The sequence below is a fragment of the Bemisia tabaci genome, chromosome 2 (genome assembly GCF_918797505.1).
Source record: "Bemisia tabaci chromosome 2, PGI_BMITA_v3".
Classification (NCBI taxonomy): Eukaryota; Metazoa; Arthropoda; class Insecta; order Hemiptera; family Aleyrodidae; genus Bemisia; species Bemisia tabaci.
The window spans coordinates 54095735-54119547 of record NC_092794.1 but is presented as its reverse complement, the minus strand read 5'-3'; the positions used below and the strand labels follow the sequence as shown (position 1 = coordinate 54119547).

At 40.0% G+C, this 23813-nt stretch overlaps 1 protein-coding gene across 4 annotated transcripts in view; it reads right to left on the bottom strand.

The window, feature by feature from the left end:
* Positions 1-23813, bottom strand: part of f (espin protein forked) — a 161542-nt gene that overhangs the window by 109704 nt on the left and 28025 nt on the right. Inside the window, exon 1 of one of the 4 annotated variants that reach the window (XM_072295821.1) lies at positions 20926-22375. The exons of 1 other annotated variant lie outside the window; for it this stretch is intronic. In XM_072295821.1, the coding sequence (XP_072151922.1) occupies positions 20926-22208 (1283 nt within the window). In that variant the 5' untranslated portion in view covers positions 22209-22375. Of the gene's footprint in view, positions 1-4374; positions 4936-14799; positions 14916-20925; positions 22376-23813 lie in introns of those variants that run through there. 2 more of the 4 variants (XM_072295823.1, XM_072295822.1) reach the window with 2 other exon arrangements.

Below are 23813 nucleotides of genomic sequence, written 5' to 3'. Positions count from 1 at the left end.
GATCTTAGAGGTTTTTTTTTTTTTTTTTTTTTTTTTTTTTTTTTTTTTTTTTTGTTTAAACGGAAGTGAAAATCTGCTTTCTCCCGCACTGGATTGAGGGGGAACCGAAGTGACCCCAGATCCGGCGAGCCCCGGGGGGTTTTCCAGGCCCACTCCCAGGTACCAGATACCAATCGCGGCCCGGTCCGAGTGGAACGTCCCCGGGCATCGCTGTCCGGGGACCTCGGTCCGGGAGTGTGAATGGTTATGTGGGTTTGGCCTATGACAGTAGGCCCGCCAAACACTAACGACACTCCCCTTGAGATGCATCCGCACTACGCATCCCCTTTTGTCCGAGTTTAATTCCCACCCAACGGTCAGCCTACGGCCATTACCTCGTCAGGCGAGAGGGCCCCCCGCAGCAGTGTCCAGCCGGACCCCACCCTCATAGGAGCACCCCGTTGCCTCCGGAGTACCTAACCCCCGCCAGGAGGGATTTAAACCTCCCAGCAGCTCTGAGGATGGGAATCCGTACCCCGAGGGGTCCGTCAGCACTGGAGCCTCTGAAGCGGAAAGGTTACCTCCCGTGGATGTGTGGGGGATTCCAGGTGGCACCCGGCCAGGACTCCAAGGAGTCCTGGCCGGTCCTAGATCTTAGAGGTGATTCATCAAAAATTTGAAACAAAAACAAAAGAATTCTTTAAAATCGTTCTCGAGTTAAGGAATAACTTTACAACATTGCAATGTAACTTGCCGCCTCTCTGAAGCTCCACTGTCTTAGTGTCTTATGCTTCTCTGGTGGCTTCCAGTTTTTCAAATGCAGCAAGAAAACTGGAGCTTTCTGTATAAAATAGCTTATTTAGCTTCGTATAAGAGGTGTAAATACCGCGATATCAGGGAAGTATTAGAAAATTGCAGCTTTAATCCCCTCGACAGTAGTCCATCATAATCTTTTGATCGTTACTTCAAGTGATTTCCGCCAAAACATATAGATATTCCTTAAGTAGTTTCCGTCTACTTTGCAATCTGAAAATGACCGATAAGTCTTATTTAAATTAAAAAATCACCAACAATTAAATCTGCCCAAGAAAAATGGTCATATCTATACGCACGTCGGGAGACTTAAACGCAGGATTAGAAAGATAACCACCTCCGGAGAGACGAGTAAGGATGGGTTAACAGAAAAATGGCCAAATCTAAACGTACGTTGAGAGACTTAAACGCAGGATTAGAAAGATAACCACCTCCGGAGAGACAAGTAAGGATGGGTTAACTGGATGGATCGCACTGTAATCGAGATAGCCTGAGGCCGTCGTTAGTAAGATTTATGCAGTCATGTTGAACGCACGGTCAAGAAAAAATTAGATCACCAGATGACGGACCGTAACGTCATCTAGATACGCGGAACCTATAATAACACGTTGTAGAGGCGCAATCCTGAGTTACAACAGATTTTTTTTTTATCTCTCCTCATGATGAATGTTATATCATTTTTATCGCCATCTTGTTGAAAGTATGGCTTGCCAATCAGGAATTTCGTTCTTTTTATTTTCCAAATTTCGCTTGAAATTTAACGTAATCGAGGGAAACCACTTATGATTTCTTTGATATTGACGATTTTGAAGATTTTTCTTCAGCATCTTAAACATATCCTTCGAATACTTTCGTTGGTTGTGGTTGTTTTTGACAAAAGAAGTGAGGTATGGGGGGGGGACAAAGAGAGAAAAGACTAACCCCCCCCCCCCCCCCAAAAAAAAAAAAAACAAACAAATACCGGCAATGTGAACTCTGAGAATAGTGAACAATTTGAACACTACATAATTATTGACTGTAACCTTAGAAATAATATTCCGCAATTGCAGTATAATTTGTTGTTTCCAAGAGATTTGGTTGTTATCTACATTGCCATCGAGTTATACAATTGAAGAAAGTAGATGACATGACTTTATATTTGCCACCCAAAACAAATCTTCGGTAGGCATGATTGTGAATCAGTAGTGGAAAATCATAATAGTGTTTTCAGAGACGTTTAAACCATTATATTCCACGGAAAAAAGCGTCCGGGGGCTATTCCATAAAAATGTGGCACTATCCAAATTTATTGGATGATATGGACCTTTCCAATTAACTGTGTCAGTACCGCAACTCAAAATGGGGTACTATATCCCATCACTTGTGTTGGTAACCTAATTTATTCAGGTACTACCTCAATTGATTGGGATGTCCATATCATCGAACAACCCCATGCTTTGTTTCCCGTGACTCGATAGTTTTATTGATTTCTAGACCGGTCTCTAAACACCCAGATCCATTTTTAATTTTTTTTTTTTTGTATAAATTGTGAGGGGAAAAGATGACATCATGACGTCATACCGTTGGTTTGAACCGGCAACGCTCGATCCTTCTAATCGTAAATCATCGTTGATCGCCTAATTTTCATGCCAAGCGCGGCGTTTTACGATGCACAATCAGGATCAGCTCTTTGTCTCTCCCTCCTCCCCCTTCCCGCCTCAATCCATTCAGTCCTTACAACAAGCTCCGTTATCGCTACGCCATCGCGCGCTCGTGGCGGGAAATAAATCTTCGAATTCTTCACACCTGTTGCGTCCGATCTTCCTTCGATTTCCGGCATTGCAGCTGGATCGAGGAAGCCCCGAGTCGATTCCTGAATCGTTATATCGAATGCTCTTAATCGAATTATCGATGGTGAAAGTCGTCAAAAGCGTATCTCTGTACGACGTTATAGATTCCTTGCGAATTTTATTTTATCGATCTACTCGCTCTCATTCTAAAGTCTTGAAAGGTTTGAAGTAAAATCAACTTCAATACAATTTTAGTTTTTACTCTAATTAAATAATTTTACAATTAAATTTAAATTTTCAATATATATTTTTATTTATTTTTAGATTAAAAATGTTCAATTCTATTTAGCCGCGTAGATTGTTCGTTAAATTTACCTATTTTTATGGTATTTAATTTCTAAAAATTAACGTAACTGTAGTAATCTTACGTAATTTCGGAATAAAATTACGCCATCAGGATAAACGTAGCTACATTCCACATTGCATAATTTCCTCTCATGTTTGTTTGCTTTCTTTTTATAAGAGAAAACCAAGCAACATAACGTGATTAAAACTTTCTGAGAATATTCTCTGGTTTATGCGGAACGTACTCTCACAATTTTAAGTCGAATTATCGCTTAGTTTTCTTGTAATTAAATAAACAAATTCAAGGAAAATGGCTATGTTTGTGTCGGTAGGTTGATTTGGGTTGAAGTAATCCATTTACCTAGCAGGCTACTCGTCGAAATTGATAGACAAACTACAGATAAAGAAGGCATGGGAACATAGGCGCAATCCTATTGGTTGAAACGGGTGGTTCTTACAGACTACACGGGAAAATGATGGACTAATTATAGGGCCTCTAGCAGGATGTTGTTTGTTATTTAGTCTATTACTTACATTTTTTTCTGTATTGCAACCACCAGCTTCCACTGAAAGGATCACTCTATTTTCTCAATGTCTTCTTATTTGTCTATAAATTTTATTATCAACTAGCAGGGATCTTATTTTTCTTCCTTTTTTTTAATCAACTTGTTAACTGCAATTAATCAAATCTTGCAAAATTAGGTGTTTTTATAAGCAGACCTAGTGTGCTCTGTTGCTTTCTGACAGACTTGGTCCACCTGATCAAGGAAATCCGGAAAACAGGTCGCACAACTGGATGCAAATGCTGTTCCACGCACCACTTATACACGCTGCCCTAAAATGACCCCAGCGCGCAGTAGGATAGGACAACAGTTTTTCTCTGGAAACAATCGGAATAATTGCATCATGGTGTGCAAATATTGTCGACAGAACTAGAAACTCAATAAACTTAATGAGTCCTAATGGTCACTCACACTCAGGAAAGTATTTTTCTCATCGTATTAAGAAACGGGGCTTCTCTTATGATTCTCTGGAGTAGTGGCATTCAACCATTTTTGCTAACGGTACTTCAATTTGTAAAAATTAATCAGGTAGGTCATTTAAGTTTATGCGATATCTTCTCACTTGGGAGTATATCACAGATGGACAATAAAAGGTAATTAGTGGCACAGATAGATCAGGGGACAAAAAATACAGATGAAAGGAGGTGATACATTCACATAATTATGGTGCAATAATCAGCAGGGATTACACGCTGATCATGAAGACTAAGAAATATGAAAAGAGGATGGTCTCTTTTCAGAGAAGAGATCAAATAATTACTGAGGTATAGTAACACATATTGGTTCACGTAGCCGTAGCTATTTTGGTGAGAGTGGATGTCGATAGACCAATTCCCGTTCTTTTTCATGCAATTATAATCGCCCCAGACTGTTACGTGTATTTCTCATTCTGATGTGTTACTCACCTAAATATGCGCTGTAACGTTCTGAAAATACACATAAACGCGTCATAACTAAAAAACAGGGCAGACCAGGGCAGGGCAGGGCCCATTTTCGTGTAGGTGAGAAAATAAAGCGCAGGGAATAAAATTACATTAATTTCACACTTTTCACTTTTCCGTCTTTTTTCTTTCTTCTAAAAAGAAAATATAGATGCCTCAAGTCTCATGACCAATTTCTTTTTAAAGGATTTTGAAGATCTTCAACATTTTTAAATTCGAGAAATTCTCAAAATGTTTCTCAACTTCGCTCAAGGAGACGATCAAAATTTATTTAGATAGTCGATCAATTAAAATATTATAATAATCGAAAACTTAGAGATTTTTTAAAAAATCACGTTTTTTTAACGAGGAACCGAAGGCACTTTTTCATCCGTTTCCTTATTCACAGCTGTGTGTTTACGTCACAAAATACTGTATTATTGTTGAAATTTACACGCGCGGGTTTCAAAAACTTAGGTATCTATGAAGAAAAATCACCGAGCCTCACTGTAAACGTTCGCGGCAATCAAATTAGTCATTGCTTGTCCACTACTAACCTGCAAATTAGCGTGCACATATCCATGATAATAAGCCAATACTTGTTCCCCTTTTTCTTAATTGAGTCTGAGTAAACGACAGAGATAGAAGACTAAATGATTCAGAGACTTTCCATACTCATATTGATGAGCCGTCTTGACATCAAGTTACGATTAGGGCAGTTAACATTTCTATAACTCATAGAGGAAGATGAAAGCGAAGAGGATGGATGGAAAGAGGGAGAGAGGAAGGAAAAGGGCAGGTAACGGTGGAATGCGAGGAGAAGAGTGAGAGGGGAAGAGAGAGAGCTATGAAAATTCTCGCCACAGTCGGGAAAATAGCATAATTAAACTATGCAGCGGCTTTAACTAGTCCATTTGTGAGATTGATTTCATGATACCGGAAAAGAGTTCAATTCTGAGTATCACTGTGCGCACACGCGTGACTACCTATGAGTGGCTTAAATTTTTGCAATCAACAGAACATTATGAATAGAATACTGATGTTGTTGTCTTTTGTTTTTCCTCCTTTTTTCTGTTAAAATACCATACTTCTAACTGGAAAATGATTAAAACCAGCATCGAGAAGTGAAGCAAATCGCATTCGTCAGTTTTTCCAGACCCACTCTGCTCCTATTGCATTTATTTTAATTTTTTCCTACAAAAAAATTCTCGGGATAGTTGTCGAAAATCATTTATAATTCTGAGAATGTATGCTGTTTCCAATAAACACCAAAAAAATCATTTTTTTCTCCAAGTTTTTGTAAAGCATATACTGTGAAGCTCTGGTGTATATGTGCAGCGCACTAGCTGGGTCGTCAGAAAATAACATGCCTTGGGTCAATTTGACCCGGCATGTCAGTTGTCTAGGGATTGATAATATTTCATTTCCATTAGGATCTAAAAATACGTAAGCTTACTTGAAATTTTCGGTGTATACAAATTGGAGTCAGCCAACTCTCAATTTCGTCGTTTTCCCGACAAAGGAACGTAACTCCATTCCGAGGTTGCACACGGAGAAAAAAACTTCGTGTACGAGACCCGAAGTTGAGGTCATATGGATCTCTGAAGTTTTCTGATAACGCATCCGAAAACTTGAGGTCGAGCTGCCGAAGTTCGGGTCAGACATCCAGGCACTTCGGTATGTAAGTACTTCAGATGTTTGACCCCAACCCTCCGGTATATATTGAAGTACTTCAGATACCTGACCGGAACTTCGGCAGCTGGACCTCAAGTTTTTAGATACGTGCTCCGAAAACTTCAGAGATCCATATGACCTTGTCTTCGGGTCCCACGCACGAAGTTCCATTCTCCGTGCAAAATTAACTCGAAGAATTAATTTTTGTACAAGAATGTACTTGCACCATTTATGTCCAAAATGATTCTGATTTTTGAATGAGATCATAGTGATAATCGGTGGAAATCAGTGATATTTCCAGTTGGGAATGCCAAAGATCCTCCTGGTAAAAATATACGATTTGCTAGGACAAATTTGGCAACATTGAAATAAAGTTAAGTTTTTTCGTGAGGTAAATTGCGATTTTTTTCCTATCCTTGATGAAAGGGAGTACCACATGCTTGAGTTGCGAATTCCCGACGCAAACGTCTTGTTGAGAAGCACCGAGGTCCGGATCGGAAGAATGTCGGAGATTCTGTCGGATCGGAACTACCTAGTCGGATAATTAACCGACCAGAATGAGGCGTCACGCGGACCGCGCGCGTCGCGCCGCCGGTCGGCCGTGCGGTGACCGACTTCGGGGGTCACAGAGATGACTCCTCCCTCCCCCCAACCCCGAGTTTCGCCCCCGAGCAGCTACCGTCCCCGCGGACCCCCCTCCCTCCCTCCCCCATCCGTGCATACTGATCTTTGCAGACTTCACTGATTCGGATTAGTTTAGAGAAAGGTATCCCATTTCCGGAAAATCAATGGAATACACGTCCACGCGGTGAAAAAAAAAAAAAAAAAAAAAAAAAAAAAAAGGTTGAAGGGACTAAACCTTACTTACAGGGAATGGGCTGATCTTCGAAATTTCAGGACAAAGCAATAGACAAAGAAGGCAAAGGGAAAATAAAGCGACCCTAATGATTGAAAAGGTTCGTTGTTATGATTCAAGGGGGGAAATTAGTCAGTCCATTTTGCCCCCTTAGCCCATAACAGCCACCCGCTTCAACCGATAGAATTGCTCAATTTTCTCTTTATCCTCTTCAACCACAGCTTTGTCTATCAGTTTCATTAATCAGCCCCCGGGTTCGCGAGAGTATCTCCCGCAACGAATAAACTTCAGCGATTTCCCGAACAACAACTTTCGTTGAGATGAACGAACTTCGGAACGAGCAAACGTCAGGACGATTCGTTGTTCCTCTGCATGGCTTAAGGGCTTACCTCGATTTTAACATGAGCCCGGATAGCATAGATTTATACGGAGAATAGGGCTCACGTGGAAATTGAGATACGCTCTTTTGTCAGAGGAGCGACAAATTCTCTGTGTCGTTTGAAATATGAATCGGGCACGCCGCGCCTGCTGCCGGCATGGTGATCGGAGGTGCTAGTCGTAATCCTGCGGTTTGGCCCAAATTAGGATCCTCCCTTTCACGCCTGTAGATGGACCGCGCGGCAACGGGTATCATTTTTGTCGTTTTCACTTTCGACCGTGGTCGGAGACAAATTCGTGACATTGTTCTCTTCCTTCCTACCTCAACTCTTGACTACTTGTCCTCAATTTGCAGCTTTTGCGGTAGTCACTATCGTAGATAGAATACCTCCATGGAGAAAACTAGGGGAGCGAAAAAGTAAAAAAAGGAGGTGTTTGCATCTTGAGGTTTGTTTACCCTGTGACGTAGGTCGGTACAACCTGGCCAGCGAAATCCGGAATTCGAAGTATGAAAAACCGATCATAATGTCCCATTTTTTTGCTTAAATCGACTCATGATATAATTTTAAGCACTTTTTTGGGAATGACTTTTTTCCATAAATTACACCATTTCCAAGAAAATCGATGATAAAAGTCGCTGTACCGACCTACGTCATCAAAAAAATTCCAAGATGCCCGAAATGCAAACACCTGCTTTTTTCTCTCTATGAAGATTCTGCTCTGACTCCTCAAAGAATATGGAGAAGAAGGCAAGGGTTCATACACTGGAAAAAAAGGTCGCTTAGATGTAGAGTCCAAACTCTTAAAAACGTTGACAAGAAAAAATACTCTTGATTCAATTGGACTTTTTGCTTGAATCAACAGGACATCCGCCTGAATCAAGAGGCTTGGCCCTCGATTCAAGGAAAAATCGGATTGAATCAAACGTATTTTTTCTTGTCAATGTTATTAAGAGATCCAAGCGACTTTTTTCCAGTGTATTTCGTCATTTCCGCACAAAAAAATGTAACCACCTCTCTGCATTTTAAAAATCCCTCTCGAAAATCGAAATAAAAATATTGAGCGTTGTTAAAGAATTTTACGAATTGGTTTACATTTTGCAATAAGGAATCACTAATTCTGACTCATTTTAGAAATAACAAATATGCCATTGGTTTCCCTATGCAGAAAGGTGCTTTCATGGAAGAGCCAGAGATAGTGGTTCCTTATTGCAAAATGTAATCCAATTTTTCTTCTGACCGCGCCCAATACTTAGTCAAATTTTGGACAAAAATTGCACAGTGATATTCTCATAAAAAAATCAATCGTTTGAATCAGTTTTGCAACCTTGAAATGTAATAATCGTCTGGGAAACGACGACTTGAACTACATTTTGCAATCTGGAACTAAAATATCTGGCCAATTTCTAAACAACGTATGTACCATTAGTTTCCCTATTCAAATAAGTGTTTTTACTAATTAGACAGAAATTGCAGTCTTTCCTAATTGCATAGTGGCGTCAATTTATAGTCGTTCTTTAACAATTTTTATCCTTAGGGAGGTCCCATGCGGTTTACCTATGCATCGAGATCGGGGAAGCGTTAAGGAAGCCTTTAACGTGCGAGTAATTAATAAATAAACGGGAAAAATTAACCAGTCAAATAAGTATTTGCGGCAATTTTTCGTGGGACTTGGAACTCTTTCACCAATTTGGTGTACTGTAAGTGCGTCGGAAGTGCTTGAATCATGGCAAGAATTTGTCGAGCACTTAATCTTGTATCTACAGCTTATCAGGCACAGCTGCATAAATCAATTTTCATGACTTGTTTATTACGAAGCATAGCCATTGTTGAAATGTAATTGAATGGAGAACAATAGAAGCTTACGGCATTCCCTCTTATCACTCGAGGATAAGTGAACTTGCGGCTGTTGTTTTTTCTCCGCACAATCATGCGAATTCGGGAACTATTTTCCGCCTGTTTCATGAGAAGCACTGGCAATAATTGTCCATTTTTTACCTCTATGAGGGAATGCTAGGAACTTCGAATTATATTTTGTTGTGACAGAAGATTTGAACTCCACTTGCCTCGCGGTGTACCTATATGTTTTTTTTTTAAGCACAACAAATTTTTTCCCGGTTTTCACACTATTTTTTCGTGAAAGAAGGTCTGACATTTTAAAGTTTTCTTTTCACATAAAGATGATTTTGAAAGTTTTTTTTTTTTTTTTTTAAATTTTCCCCACTTCTTTACGAGAGTGCTTTTACGCTTTTTTTGCGCGTAAATTTGATGTGAGTGGTATTTTTACTGGGTTTGTGCGGTTTTCTTTGAACCTAAATGTGTGCCTAACAAAAAACCGTGTACAAACTTCTCTACAAAAAAAAAAGCATCAGAAACACAGTAGAATATTCTTGACCGTAAATGTACCAAAAAATAGTACGCGGACTATTTACAAAAATCTATTTAAAAAAAGGAAAAAGAAGAAACCGACAAAAAAAACTTGCTCCTTCGAATATTCCTTTCACTAAAATTGCATGCACACAAACAAATCATATGATTTCCGTTGAATGATGGTTCGATTGTTTATTGATGATGCATCGAGCATCGTTATGGATCAACATAAAAGATCCGCGCCATCTTAACGAATTGGAGCGCACAACTTCTTAATCTGATATTCATCGGTCAGCGATGGAAGAACCCTGAACTCGAGTTGTGGCCGGGCCTCAACTCATAATTGGACTGCAACTTGCTGTGGTTAGGTATCAATGCTGGTAATTTGGGTTTCAGCAGTAATTGGTTAGAACTTACGGTTCCAATCAACTATTAAGCCTGGGTAACTTATCTCCTTTCCCACGTGAGCTCGCGCTTGACAGGACGATGTATTTTAGTAATGCTGAAGGTTTGTACTTGAAGAAACGGGCCCAAGTTGGAACTTGGCAACGCTCTATATGAGATGCCTCTTTTTTGCATGGATTCATTTCGTGTAGATTCGGAAATGGAGACTGACGACGAGACGACGGGAATCTGGTCACGGCTGTGCCCCAGTCATCAGGCCATGGCTAATTCATCCCCCCTGGCCCCCCAACACCACCCCCACGCCCCCCTTGCACATTTGTACACTGTTTACCTAGTTTGTCGTTTGTCGTTAGCCGTTTGTCATGCTGAGAACTCGAAATTATCCCGCCCATTAAGCCCTCTTCTGCTCCGGCATCAAATTCTTCGCTACAAATGACATCCATATCTCGAAAACGAGGGCCTAAAATTAGGTCCGGTGACAAAGAACTTGGCAAGTTTCGCAAGTCTCATTTTCATAGCCGCTCAGAGGAGCCGTTTGAGAAGACTCGGAAAATTTAATGTATTTTAAAACGCTCTAGTCCAATTGATTCTTATTCTTCTTCTCCGCGTTTGCTTCTTCAATTTCGATGGCGAAACTGCCGTGCAAAGTGCGTACCTCGATTTGATTTTGGACAGTTCTGAGTTGGCTGTATAAATAGACTGCAGGAGATGTCTTTTTTCTACCATCAAAATATTTCGCCCGAAAAAAGTTACCCATAATTCCAAAATGCAGTCTACGAGACCAAGCCTCACGTCCGCCCTGGTAAAAATTGGCAGTAGAATCTGTGTTCCAAAATAATACCATAGACCTAAAGCCGGCTGTAAAATTTCCGATAGCTTCTGTAGCCGGCTGTACAATTTCTTTTAGCCTATTTCAATCAATGGCGATTAAGCAACAGCCAGACGATAAATTTTATGCTAAACGTTACGAAATACGGATACTAGGACTTGGTTAGTTTTTGGACTACCGCTCTCTTTTTGTGCCGTAGTATCTTGATTTATTTTGCGAGGAAAGCTCCGTACTTTTGAAGGATGCCTGTCATTCTTAATGTGTTGGAGCGCCTTCAATTTCTTTTGATACTGTGCAATACATCTGGTGTGAAATAGTTGCTTCAGACGCCGTGGCACGCTGCGGCGCGGCGCGGCGGGCGGACAGAGAACGCAATACGCGCATTGGCGCCTTCAAACCTAACAGTGATACTTCACGCGTTGCGCAATGCGTGAAGTATCCCTGTTAGGTTTGTAGGCGCCAGTGCGTCGCCGCTCCGCTTTGTGTTACGCTCTAATATTTAGTCTCCCGGAGTCAGCATTTTTCAACTCATGATTTTGAAATGTTTGCACACTCTGTATGGATTATTTTCATTAAATTTTATTTGATGAATAAAAAAAATGTTTTAAAGGAAAATATAATGTGTGTTTTGTAAATATTAAGGTAGTTCCGTATCAAACTTAATGATTTCCAAAGCACACGAATTTCTACACAATTTCTTATAGTCTTTTATAGCCAATGGCGATAAAGTGTAAAGCCCGGCGATAGGAACTATAGCCCGACTGTATACTTTTTTATAGCTTGGTATAGTCCGGCTATATGATTTGCTCCGCTTTCTACAGCCAGCTATATGATTTTCAATAGCCTTCTTCAGTCGGCTTTCAGAACTCCCATGGTATTTTGAAACGCAGCTCCTATCGCCAATTTTTACCAGGGCGTATAAACTCATCAGATTTACCAGCGCCTTACGTAAATTGAGAGGCTGACAAGTCGGACCATTCCCCCCGAAAATTAGGAACGAGAAATTAGAATCAGCTCTATGCGTTTGATACAAATTGAGTTGCCCAACATTTGAGGTCGCGTGGATCAAACTTCACGGCTAGCCAGGAGCTTGTTGCATTCTTGCCTGCTTGTGGAGCCTGAAGAGGACACTGATAAAAGTATGTGTGTTCTTGTGTTACTTTTGGTTAATATAGAAAGTGGAATACAAATAAACACAAATTTTGCGTTGATTTTGGTACAGTTTACTATGAATTTAGCCCGGAAAACCATGGAGAGACTGGAATAATGCATTCTTCCGATTGCGACGTTGGTATTCTAAGTGTAACCACTTAATTAGCTCTCTCCATGATAAATGTTCATTTATGTGCGGGAAAAGTAAGTTTGATTCATACGTACCTACGTCAATTTAACTGCACTTGTTACTTAGACTTAAGTGAATTTTGTAATTCGTTCAACATACCTGAAACAAAAACCAGAACAAAGACCACACGTTAATAAATTATTTTCATTTTATCATTTTTCTCGTGAATGAGAAGGTAGTAAAATCGTGCTGGGTCCACACTACTTTGCTGTGAACAGTATAGGCAAAAGAAAGTTCAAAAATTTCAATTAGAGTCAAAACATTCGAGCGTTTAAAACGTTATAGATCTGTCGGCGTCACCTCAGGTTAATATTCCAATGCATCTGCCCGCGCTGAACACCCCCCCCCCCCCCCCCTCGCAGTCTTGTACTGGTACTCATTAAAGCTCAATAATGTTGACTCTAATTGATATTGTTGAACCTTTTGGCTTTGTTTTCCCCGCAAAGTGTGGACCCAGCACTATTTTACCACCTTGTTACATACAGTTCGGGCAACATAGTTTAATGTTTTTTTCTTGCTCGTGAATAAGATAATAAAATATTGTTTTCGTTTTTAATTCCTACGATATTCATGCATTAAACCTATAGCACCCCCACCCTCCGCTACTAAGAAATGGAAATAAAAGTAACCTGCAATGTATTATTTATTCTGATGTGTTATCGATTTGTATATTCACCATTCCAGAATTGACCCGCGTTACGTATCGATGGTCAAATTGCGAAACTACGTACCTCCATTGCAGTGTCTCAAAACGGCTCCTATTTTATTTTTTGCCAAGAAACAAGTCAATTTCAAAGCTCGAAATTTATGCAGAATATTCTGCCGACAGAGAGGGAAAATTAAAGACGTTTTCACAGACGTTACGTTGAACAGTTTTCCACGAGAAAAATTAAGTATGACAGGAAGCTTGCATCGTCAGAATGGAGATACGTGCTTCCGCATTTTGGCCATCGATTTGTTCAACATTTTGGAGCCACCCTCAGCGTCGTACCTCCTAACGTAAATATCTGGAAGAGGTCAATGCTCACAATAAGTTCTGGTGGGAGGGGGGGGGGGGGTATAAGGGTCAAGGAGTGAAGGTCATTCTTGACTTGTAGACCTATTTTGCCTGACTTCCTCACGATAAATCTGCCGTGTTAACGGCAGAGAGTCGTAAGTGGGTCGTTTCAAATAAGCGTTCATATTTGAGACCACTATTTTTCCGAAATACTAAAAATTAAAATTTGTTGAAAACCTTCGGTGTGATATTTTTTGTGGCATTCAAGACCTCAGGAATCAGCTTTAAGCAGTGGTGTCGAAAAATTGGCCTTGTGGCCTTGTGGCACGTGGTCGCCTTATTGGCGCAGGTTACGGTAATGACGGTTACGGTAATGACGAAATTTGTTGTTTTTCGGCGATAAAACACACGAAAACTCATCAATGTTAATGAAACTGCATATTTGAGGTTAGGACGATACGTTACAATAGAACATGCTGACATTTTAAAATAAAAATGAATTCTTGCCACATTTTTCCATAGTTACGGTAATGACAGTAGTAAGTTACCCTTAAACACAAAATTCAATGTAAATAACACAAAATTACTCATAAATTTGAAACAAAATGTGATAATAACTCTCCATGCACTCAGCTTCCGAACACTTGTTGACTCAATGATAAACACTGTTGCTGCTGCCCTTTAGCGGCTAAGAAAACTCTTAAATTCGGCGGTTACGGTAATGACACGAAACTCAGTAACAAGCATAAATCATTCAAAAAATGCCGAAATAGTTGGATTTAAAACCTCTTCTTGTGATCAAATATTCTCTAGGATATACTGAAACTAATAATCCAGCTGAAAGTCTAATCAGTCAAACTTGTCTCGGTTTTATGATAGGCTAAAAATACCAAATCAGAAAAGTAACAGGTTACGGTAATGACATTTTGGACATTTGGGACCCAAAAAATATTAAAAATGGAAGATTTTTGGGAAGAATGAGGTCCGAATCAGATAGAGGGTAAAATTTTGAATAGGAAACAAGAAGAAGGGGAAAAAAATCAATCAACTCGATGCAAAAAATTGGAAGTAACGTGGAATATGAAAGCTTATTTGAAACGACCCAAGTACCTTTCTGCATGAGCCACACTGGCGTGGCGTGCTTTGCGATTTATCGCTAAATTTGCTATTTAAACTTATGGAAATGAGTCGATAAACGGGAACACGTTAATAATCGATTCTTTACTATAGCTTCAAATGGGGAAAAATCGACGATCGATTATTCACGCTTCGCCACTGATGAGCCACGGTTAGTGGATGTTCTCATGTGTGTGGGGCTCATTCCAAAATGAACTTACTTTTCTTGTTCAACACAAGGCAGCATCCTACGGTAGTCTACGTGCGCACGCGGTAGCACGTAAGCTCGACGTTTCGTCGCTCCTCTGACGTAAGAGCGTAACTCGACTTTCTCGTGAGCCCTGTTTTCCGTATGACTCTATGCTTTTTGGGGCTCATGTGGAAATTTAGATACGCCCTGACGTCAGAAGAGCGACGGTTTATAAGCCCCAACTATCCACCCACCTTGCATGAAAGATTGAAGAGCCGTCTTTTGTTGAGTTTTTGGTCCGTTCCGAAGTTCCGACGCGACACCCACACTCACTCTCTTATAAGCTACCGTATCACAGCTCACGCGTTGCACTGTGAAATACGAGCGACCAGGAGAGGTTGTAAATCAAGCTTTTAATGTTTATTTTGTCAAATTATAAATTTTCAGGGGTGATTCTCAAAAGAAAGAGCCTCCCAAAAAAAGGGCCTTTTTTGGCCCCTTTTGTGAAACTCGGGGATTTCATTCAAATGTGGCCTAAACGAAACCTTATGATGACCCAAGACTCCAGTAAAAATTTTAGCTTGAGTATACGTCTGGTTTCGGAGATACAACGTTGCAAAGTTTGCATTTTTAAGCTTTAAAAATCTTCATATTTTCAAATATTATCTTCTTAAAACTAACATGAGAGTGAACTTAACAATACTGAAACAAAGCGTAAATGAAGCATAATGATAAAGCAAGTCTCCAAAAGTTTCAGCTTATGTATGACCCCTGTTTAGGTAGTGCAACGTTGCAAAGTTTACCTTTCTGAGCTTTAAAAATACTCATATTTTTGAGTTTCTTATTTAAAACCAATTTTAGTGAATGTCCAATTGTATTTTGTGGCACGAAATTAACCCCTAGTGGTACTCGTGGATGCATAGTGCATTGATGTAAGGCTACAATAATTTCAAGTAACACAGCGTTGCGAAGTTTACACCTTATACCTCTGAACATGTCTTTTCTATTGTTTTTTTATTAAAAAAAAACTTCGATCAAACATGTCTCGGTATTTTAAAGCAAAATGTTAGGACTCTAGTTAGAACTAGATGACATTTGGTATAAAAAAGTACACGGTTGCCTAATTTTTTGTTTTCCTTCAACATTTATACATAAAATAATTTTAAAATTAGGATACTTCCAAAAATAATAATCTGATTTCAAAATCAAATTCAAGAGACTTTGTCATGCTTAATGGAATACTCATCATCAGCGTTTCTTTCAAAATCCAACAAATTCTGCCTCGCCATAGTTGCCAATTCGACCTTTTGTTGAGAAAAATTAAAAAATAAACATAGAATACGGAATATTTTGACTTTTTTTAAGTATAAATTAATCTTGATCTAGAGAATACATTTATAACGCCTTGAAAAAATAATGCGTTCATCCACTGCATCCGTTCTTGTTTCTTTAGTGTTCATTTAATCATTTATTTGTTTTTTCTTTTTTTTCTTAATGTTAAAGTTTAAGATTAGCAACAGTGTCAAGAGTGTCAAGACATTGTCCATAGATTTGCAGGCAGAACTTGTACCGATGTGTGATAAATTCATGCAAAAAAAAAAAAAATAAATAAATATAAAAAATGAAAAAAAATGAAGAAAAAAATAAAAAAAAAATTATAATTGATATTTAAAAAATGTAAAAACATTAAACATGTAAAAAAATAAAATAAATAAAATAAAAATTAAAAAAGTAAAGCAAAGTTATAAAAAACAAAAATCAAATATCAATTCTTAGAGAATTCCTTATTTTAATTTCTCATTTATTTATCGTTTTAAAAGAAGTATTAATAAACTTGATCATAGTATTTTTGCCAATACCAATTGTCACTCGGAACTGACATCAACCCTCGATATTTTGCCTTGATATCAGGTATTACATTCATAGACGTCATCTTTAACTACCATAAATAATAATTTCAAGAGTTTAACGTTGTTAGCTTGGCAACGCTGTACCACCACCAATCAAAGTATCCCTGTTTATTCGAATATACATCTACAAATGGCACGTGGGTAGATTTTACTCCTCATATTCGAAAACAAGATCCACGAAAATCGCTCTTTAAACGCGGAACTTCAAAATATAAACATTTTTAAAGCTCAAATAAATAAACTTTGCAACGCTGTATCATTGAATCTGTGCTTACGCTCGCGGTAAGGCCTATATGGAAGACGTATCTTATTATAAAATTACACCTAAACCCCATAAACATATATTTTGGTGATCAGTAAGTTCGTCTTTTTATAAAAAAACTAACCAAAATGAGCATTTTTTATAGGTCTTTGGTGTCAACTTTGCAACGTTGTATCAAGAGAATTAGCAGTATTATTGTATCAATAGATGTATGCATTCAATAATAAGACTAACTGTTGGTTAAATGTCACAAAATATCATAAAATGTCCGATGGAGGTGTTATCGAAAATAAGATACTTGAAAATATGCGAATTTTTAAAGCTTAAATATGCAAACTTTGCAACGCTGTATCTCGGAAACTAGACGTATACTCAAGCTAAAATTTTTACTGGAGGCTTGTCTCACCATAAGGTTTCATTTCAGCCACATACGAATGAAATCCCCGAGTTTCAAAAAAGGGGCCACTTTTTGGGAGGCTCTTTTACGATAAAAGCGATGAGGCCAATTTTAAACATCTATACACGTGCTTTCAAGCTTTCAAAATTTCAAATTTATATCCGACTTCCTCCGCAGAATCGCCCTACTAGGCGCCGCACAATAGATCTAGTCAATGGGAGAGGTTGGACAAAATTTGGAAACTTTGAAAGCTCATAACTCCGTTTATAGAAAATTTTGAGGCTCCAAAAGTGGTTCCATTGGTTTTCTAGTGAAATTTCGTATTAAAGGCACCCCTTAACATTTTAAGTGTGACGAAATATACATTAAAATTTGCAATTTTAGTAAACAATTTCAAGTCCGACCTCTCTGACTGAATCAATCCACTGTGCGCCGCGGCAGTATTTCAATGAACCGTGGTAAAATTCGGTAGTTAACATTACGATGGTCAAAGTGTGAAATTATCTCCATCGCGACGTTTCAATTTTTTCGCTCCCATTTCATTTTTTCGAAGAGACGCAAGTTAGCTTCATAGGTTAAAATTTATGTCGAATACTTTGCCGACAGGAGAGACAAATAAAACAGGCTTTTGAGAAATTGCATCGACAAGATTTCCAAAGAAAAATCGAAGAATGAAAGGAAGTTTGCAACGTCGAAAACGGATAAATGCGGTTTCGCACTTTGACCATCGATTAGTTTCGATGAAATATTAGGAGAGTAATTCAATGAACGACAGCGTTAGTCACCGCTGTGCATGCACTTTTTGACTGCGAGTGAACGAACTGCACACGATGTAACATAAAGAGCCACTAGAAAAATGCAAGTACCTCAAACAACAATTATTTGCGACTTAAATTGGACGTATTTATGCTAAAAGGAACTATGTTCATAGGGTTTGCGTGTAACATAGTTCCTTTCAGCATATATACTTCCATACTGTCATGAAATACGTAACACTCAAGGAGAGAAGTTACGCTATTTTGTTGTTACGTGTTGAAGGACAAGGACCTACGTCACAAAAACGGTACAAGGGAGGGGAGAGGGGGTGGGAAAATCCAAAATTTAGCGTTATATATTTTCAAACGATACCGTATAGCATTAAAATGGATTAAATGAGAAGAAAAGCCTAATAATTATTTGAACAAAAGCGTCCTAATACTGAGGAATTTGTTTTTATAAATGTTTAAAAATAATCAACTACAGGAGCTTTGTTAGTTGATTTATGACCATGACAGGCCAATTTGCTGCAAAAATAATTACTTTTCTTCAGTTTTTAATCAATTATTCCTCCATCTGCTGAGTGCGAAAAGAGCGAAATAAATAAAGATAAATAAGTCAACTGTACAATGATGCTTATGTTCTACCAATACTCACGAGAAATCATGAAAAAATACATCCCACCCAAAACAAAACTTTTTCACTGCTCAACAATTTTAGAAAAATGAACCGGTTGAATAGAGCTTTTTCCATTCGTTTTTTTGCTGTTTCTTTTACTGCATTTTCTTTTCTTATTCAGAAGACAGGGGAGTGGAAAAGTGTTTAACGCTTCTAGTGCAGAACCTCTAACATTAGTTGAAAAATGTATCAATAGACAAAGACGCCACTTTTAAAGTGGTCTGGCAACAAAGCGAAAGACAAGGCGGCCGGATGAAAGTAGTCCGGCACCATCCAGGCTTTAGGTGAGGATTGGACGGGAGGAGGAGGGTGTGGAGTGCAGACATCTTGGAAACTTGGTGGAGTCCGATTGCGAAAAGCGCGCTAATGTGAAAGCTGCTTGAGTGGATTACAGTAATTGGGAAACGATGGCAGATGCGATCCATCTGCACTTTATCCTCCGCAACAATCGCCCGTGAAAAATGTGTTAAAAGCGCAAAGCACTACTTGCGCAGCTCGACGGCCAAGCGTGAACGATGCCGAGCTAAGGGAAAACGCCGTATGAGCCTTCAGATGTTGCTAGAATTCCTATAAAAAACACGAATTTTCCGAAGAATTTATGAATTTATTTCTTTGAATTTTTGAGTGAATCAGTCGTTTATCAGAGGAAATAATGTGTCTACATGTGAGGGGCTTGGAGGGCAAGGCAAACACGTGCAGTTTTTGCTCTTTCGAGAAATATGTGTTTGAAGTTTCGAGATTTGCATGGATCCTTACAGCGGAGAAGGAGTTCAGACTGACTTTTTGATGGAGTTTGGGAGCGAATTTTTCACAGAATATGCATTAAAATAGTTGAAATCGTTCATATCTTGACTTTTTCCAAAAACTGCACTTATACGAAGGGCCGGATTTACCTACTTGCCGCCCATGGGCCGCTAGTATTTTGCCGCCCCCTTCTCATTCGTTTTGAAACATCACTGAAAACCATCAAATGAACAAGCCAGCAGGGGAGGGGTGCATAAGACGCGTTTACTGGTGTTGAACACATTTTTTGGGAAAGCACTGTCAACACTACTAGCAAAAGTTCATGGAACTTTGCGCGAAAGTTAAGTTTCGTAAACCTTTCTCTGTGTGGACAAGGCCTTCCATTCATAAGAAATGAAGGAACAAATTATGAAAGAACAAACATAAATGTGGATTATTGATTTTAACTTCCACCGCCGCGCCTCGCAGACCACACTGTGTTAGATGCAATGCGTGAAGTATTCGTGCATTCTTGTAGGCCCTAATAAGTGTTACTGTTACATGCCGATCGCCGCGCCGAGGGTTTGCTGACGGTCGCGCTGCGCTGCTGACCGCACTGTGTTTGACGCAATGCGTGAAGTATTCACGCAGTCTTGTAGGCGCTAATATGCGTTACATGCCGATCGACGCATCGAAGGCTTCTCCTTTTCATCTCAAGTCCTCGTCATTATTTCTCTCTAGGCAAGTCGCACCGTTTCAGGCCAAATTGCGTATTTGGTTTCTATCTTAACTCGACTAATTAAAGGTGCTGTCTCTTGTATCACTGAAAGACGACAAAAGAAATTACTATACTCTCAGAAAATTAGAGATTTTGTCGCCTTTTTTCGTTAGTAATCTTTTTTTCTGAATCCGAATTTTTTTTATACCTACATTAAAAAAAATTGCAAAATTTGCCGCCCCCTATAGATTTGCCGCCATGGGCCGCGGCCCATGTGGCCACCCCCTTAATCCGGCCCTGCTTATACGCCTTGTTCTCCGAGCCCCCCACTTTGCGTCCAAAATTTTGCTGATATTGGAGGATAAGTTGAGGAAAAATCATAAAAAATGGCCGGGAAGTAAGAACTTGAAGGGCTACACAATTAAACATTTCTGTGTTTGATATCAATCTGTGCTACTTTGTGTTCCTTTTATTTTGTTTCAGGTCAACCTAGTGAAGGATTTGGTTGCTTAACACAATTTTGTGTTAAATCGACCCAAACCGTTGGCCACTCTGAGAGAATCATGGGATCGTGAAGAAAGTTCCCTGCCGAACTTATTTGCTCTTGCTCTTACTTGTTTTCCTTCCTATACGCAGAGGTCACGACTAGCGAGTGGCTAGCGCGTGGGACTTTCGCCGATGTGATCCAGGTTCGATCCTGGAGGCTAACGACTAATTTTCAACGAAGTCGCAGATATTCAACCCAAAGATTTGATCGATTTGACACAAGGCAAAATAACACAAAAAAAAATCAACCAACAGCTTGTGTTAGTTCAAGTTTTACTTATTATATTAACACAAGCTTTTGGTTACTATTACTGTGTATAGAATTGGGGTGGTGCGAGACATTTGGATCACTCAAAATGTAAGCTTTGTCTGTATTTCTATGAATCCTACCTGAGGTTTTCCACGACAGTTAAATGCTCTAAGTCTGATGAATGATATTCTGATGCATGCTTGGAGCACATTTGGAGCAAGCGCTTACGCTTCTCTAGATCCCGGCTGTCCTCTTCATCATCCTCTCCTCCCTCCTGCTCTTCGCCGTCTTCTTTTTCTTCCTCTTCGTCCCACCCGGGGGTAACCACCCCCTCAGAGCGCGTGCCGAGGTTGTCGCCTTCGGCGAACTGCGGCTTAGAATCAGGGCTAGTTCTATTGGCAGAAAATCCACAACCGGAACTAATTTTACCTCTCGAAGACTCCGAGCCGGAACTAGTCTTTCTCGCACCGGAATCGGGTCTCGAACTAGTTTTGCTTCCGGCAGATTTGGATCCGGAACTAGTTTTTCTTCCGGCAGATTCGGATTCGGAAGTTTTCCTTCCGGCAGATTCGGATCCGGAACTAGTTTTCCTTCCGGCAGATTCGGATCCGGAACTAGTTTTCCTTCCGGCAGATTCGGATCCGGAACTAGTTTTCCTTCCGGCAGATTCGGATCCAAAACCATTGTCTTTTGAGGCGAAGTCAGAGCCACCGCTCTCCGAGAATCTGAACCTGCTCTCGTGATCCGCGTTGAAATTGGCACGATTCACCGAAGCGGAAACGGGACTCCTTGCGGAAATCTGGAAGGTCGAACTGGATTTCCGCACAAAAATTCTGGAACTATTACTTTTTCCTGCGGACTCGCGGATGAAACCAGCTTTTATCCCAGAATCGTCAGCGCCGGAAAATTTTGAAAACTGAGACTCGGAACTACTTTTTCTAATTGAGAACTCCGAGCCGGAACTGGTTTTCCTAGCGGAGCAGTCGGAACCAGTTTTTCCGGAGAACTGAGATCCGGAACTGGGCTTTCTCGCGGAGCAATCGGAACCAGTTTTTCCGGAGAACTGTGATCCGGAACTGGGATTTCTTGCGGAGCAATCGGAACCGGTTTTTCCGGAGAGCTGGGAACCGGAACCGAATTTCCGCGCTGAAAACTCGGGGGAATCGGCGCTGGTTCTGCGCGAGGACGAGGGTTTCGAACCGGTTTTCTTGGATGAACTCTCTGGGTCCGGAAAGAGGGACTCGTGGACGTCCATGTGGTAGGAGTCCATTCGCGTGTTCCAGCGGCGCGTGCGTAGTTCCCGTTCGTCCCGCGTGGAGCGCCGCGAGCGGCGAAAGCTGAACCCGCGGTGCCCGATGGGGTGCTTGCGCGGTTTTCGACCACGGACGCGCGCGAAAAACCGGTCCAACATTTTCCGGAACATCACACACAGGTTTGGCGAGGGGCTAGTCTCTGGTTTGAATTGGAAATTAGTTCATGAGTCATCGTTGACTGAGATGTTGTAAATGCTAAAATTTGTATGATTAACTTTGGTGGTAACGAGTGATCACTGTGAAAAACCGCGGGAAACTTCACTGAGAACAAGATACTTTTTTTTTAAATCCTCACTCAAAAAAAAAAAAATAAAATAAAAATAAAATAAAAATAACAGAAGTGCAGTGGAAAGATTTACGCAGGGATATTCTCTCAAACATTTTGACAAGATTCATGGGTACAATATTTAAGAATTGAAAAGGGAATTATTTTTAGCTTTCTCCTTTAACATATCTTAAAAAAGAGTCTTAAAGCCGAAGATAGACGAGACGTATTTGGGCTTCTTTCCTTAACTTTTCCATCGAATCTGAATGACATCCTCATCGGCATAGTGGAGCATTGGGAGTTCGTGCCTCGCGCCATCGCGCCTTCAATCTTGCGAATACGACGCGGACAGCTATCAAGTACGAATAGTCGTATCTCTGCGCCGTCAACAACGCGCGTCTTTTCGCTTGCGCTAATCGCTTATCCCATATCGACGATGATAAGGAGTTCGTGCCTCGCTTCATCGCGCCTTCAATCTTGAAAATACGACGCGGACAGCTATCAAGTACGAATAGTTGTATCTCTGCGCCGTCAACAACGCGCGTCTTTTCCCTTGCGCTAATCCCATATCGACGCGACGGTAGAACTACAAGGTCACGTATCTCGGTTTGCGGCGTTGCAGACTTCCTGTCATACTTTATGTTTAAAATGGAAAACCGCTCACGGTCAATTTTTGAAAACTTCCGTATTTTTTCTTCTCTGTGCGAAGGAAATTGTGTGAAAATGTCAAGAAACGTTGATTTGTTCTCGTTGAAAAAAAAAAAATGAGAGCGGGGATTTTTTAACACCGCAAACGAGATACGTGGTCTCTTAGTTTCACTGTCGATATGTATTTCTGCTTCAAAATTTCACGCAATACACGATATCGCCACTTAAGGCACCAAAGTTGACTCCCGATTAAAGTATACATTGGAAAAAAAAAAACATTGGATCTGGAGTCCAGACTCTTGAAAACATTGACAAGAAAAAGGACTCTTGATTCAATCAGATTTAAGCTTAAATCAAATGGAAATCCGCTCAAATTAAGAGGCTTGGTTCTTGATTTAAGCTTAAATCTTATTGAATCAAGAGTATTTTTTCTTGTCGATGTTTTTAAGAGTCTATACTCTAGATCCAATGTGTTTTTTTTTCCAGTGTACCATCTTCTTCATTTAGCACAGGTCATAAAAAATTGGAATTTCCCCTAACATGAAAAATAGTATCTACTTCCTGTGTTGTTCAAAGTGTAAATATCGTGCATTAGCTGCGCCTAAGTGCCGAAATTAAGGCTTCATATTTTCATTCTGCGAAGAGTTTCACGGTAAGGTTCAAGGTACAATTTAACTAAAGTAGAGTATAGTTCCCCCCCCCCCCCCCCCCGAGCGAGGAGTTTGAAACTATGCATCAAAAAAGGTCAATATCTTGGTCAGAGGTTAGTTTCAAGCACTTTCATTGTACAAATCGTGGTCTC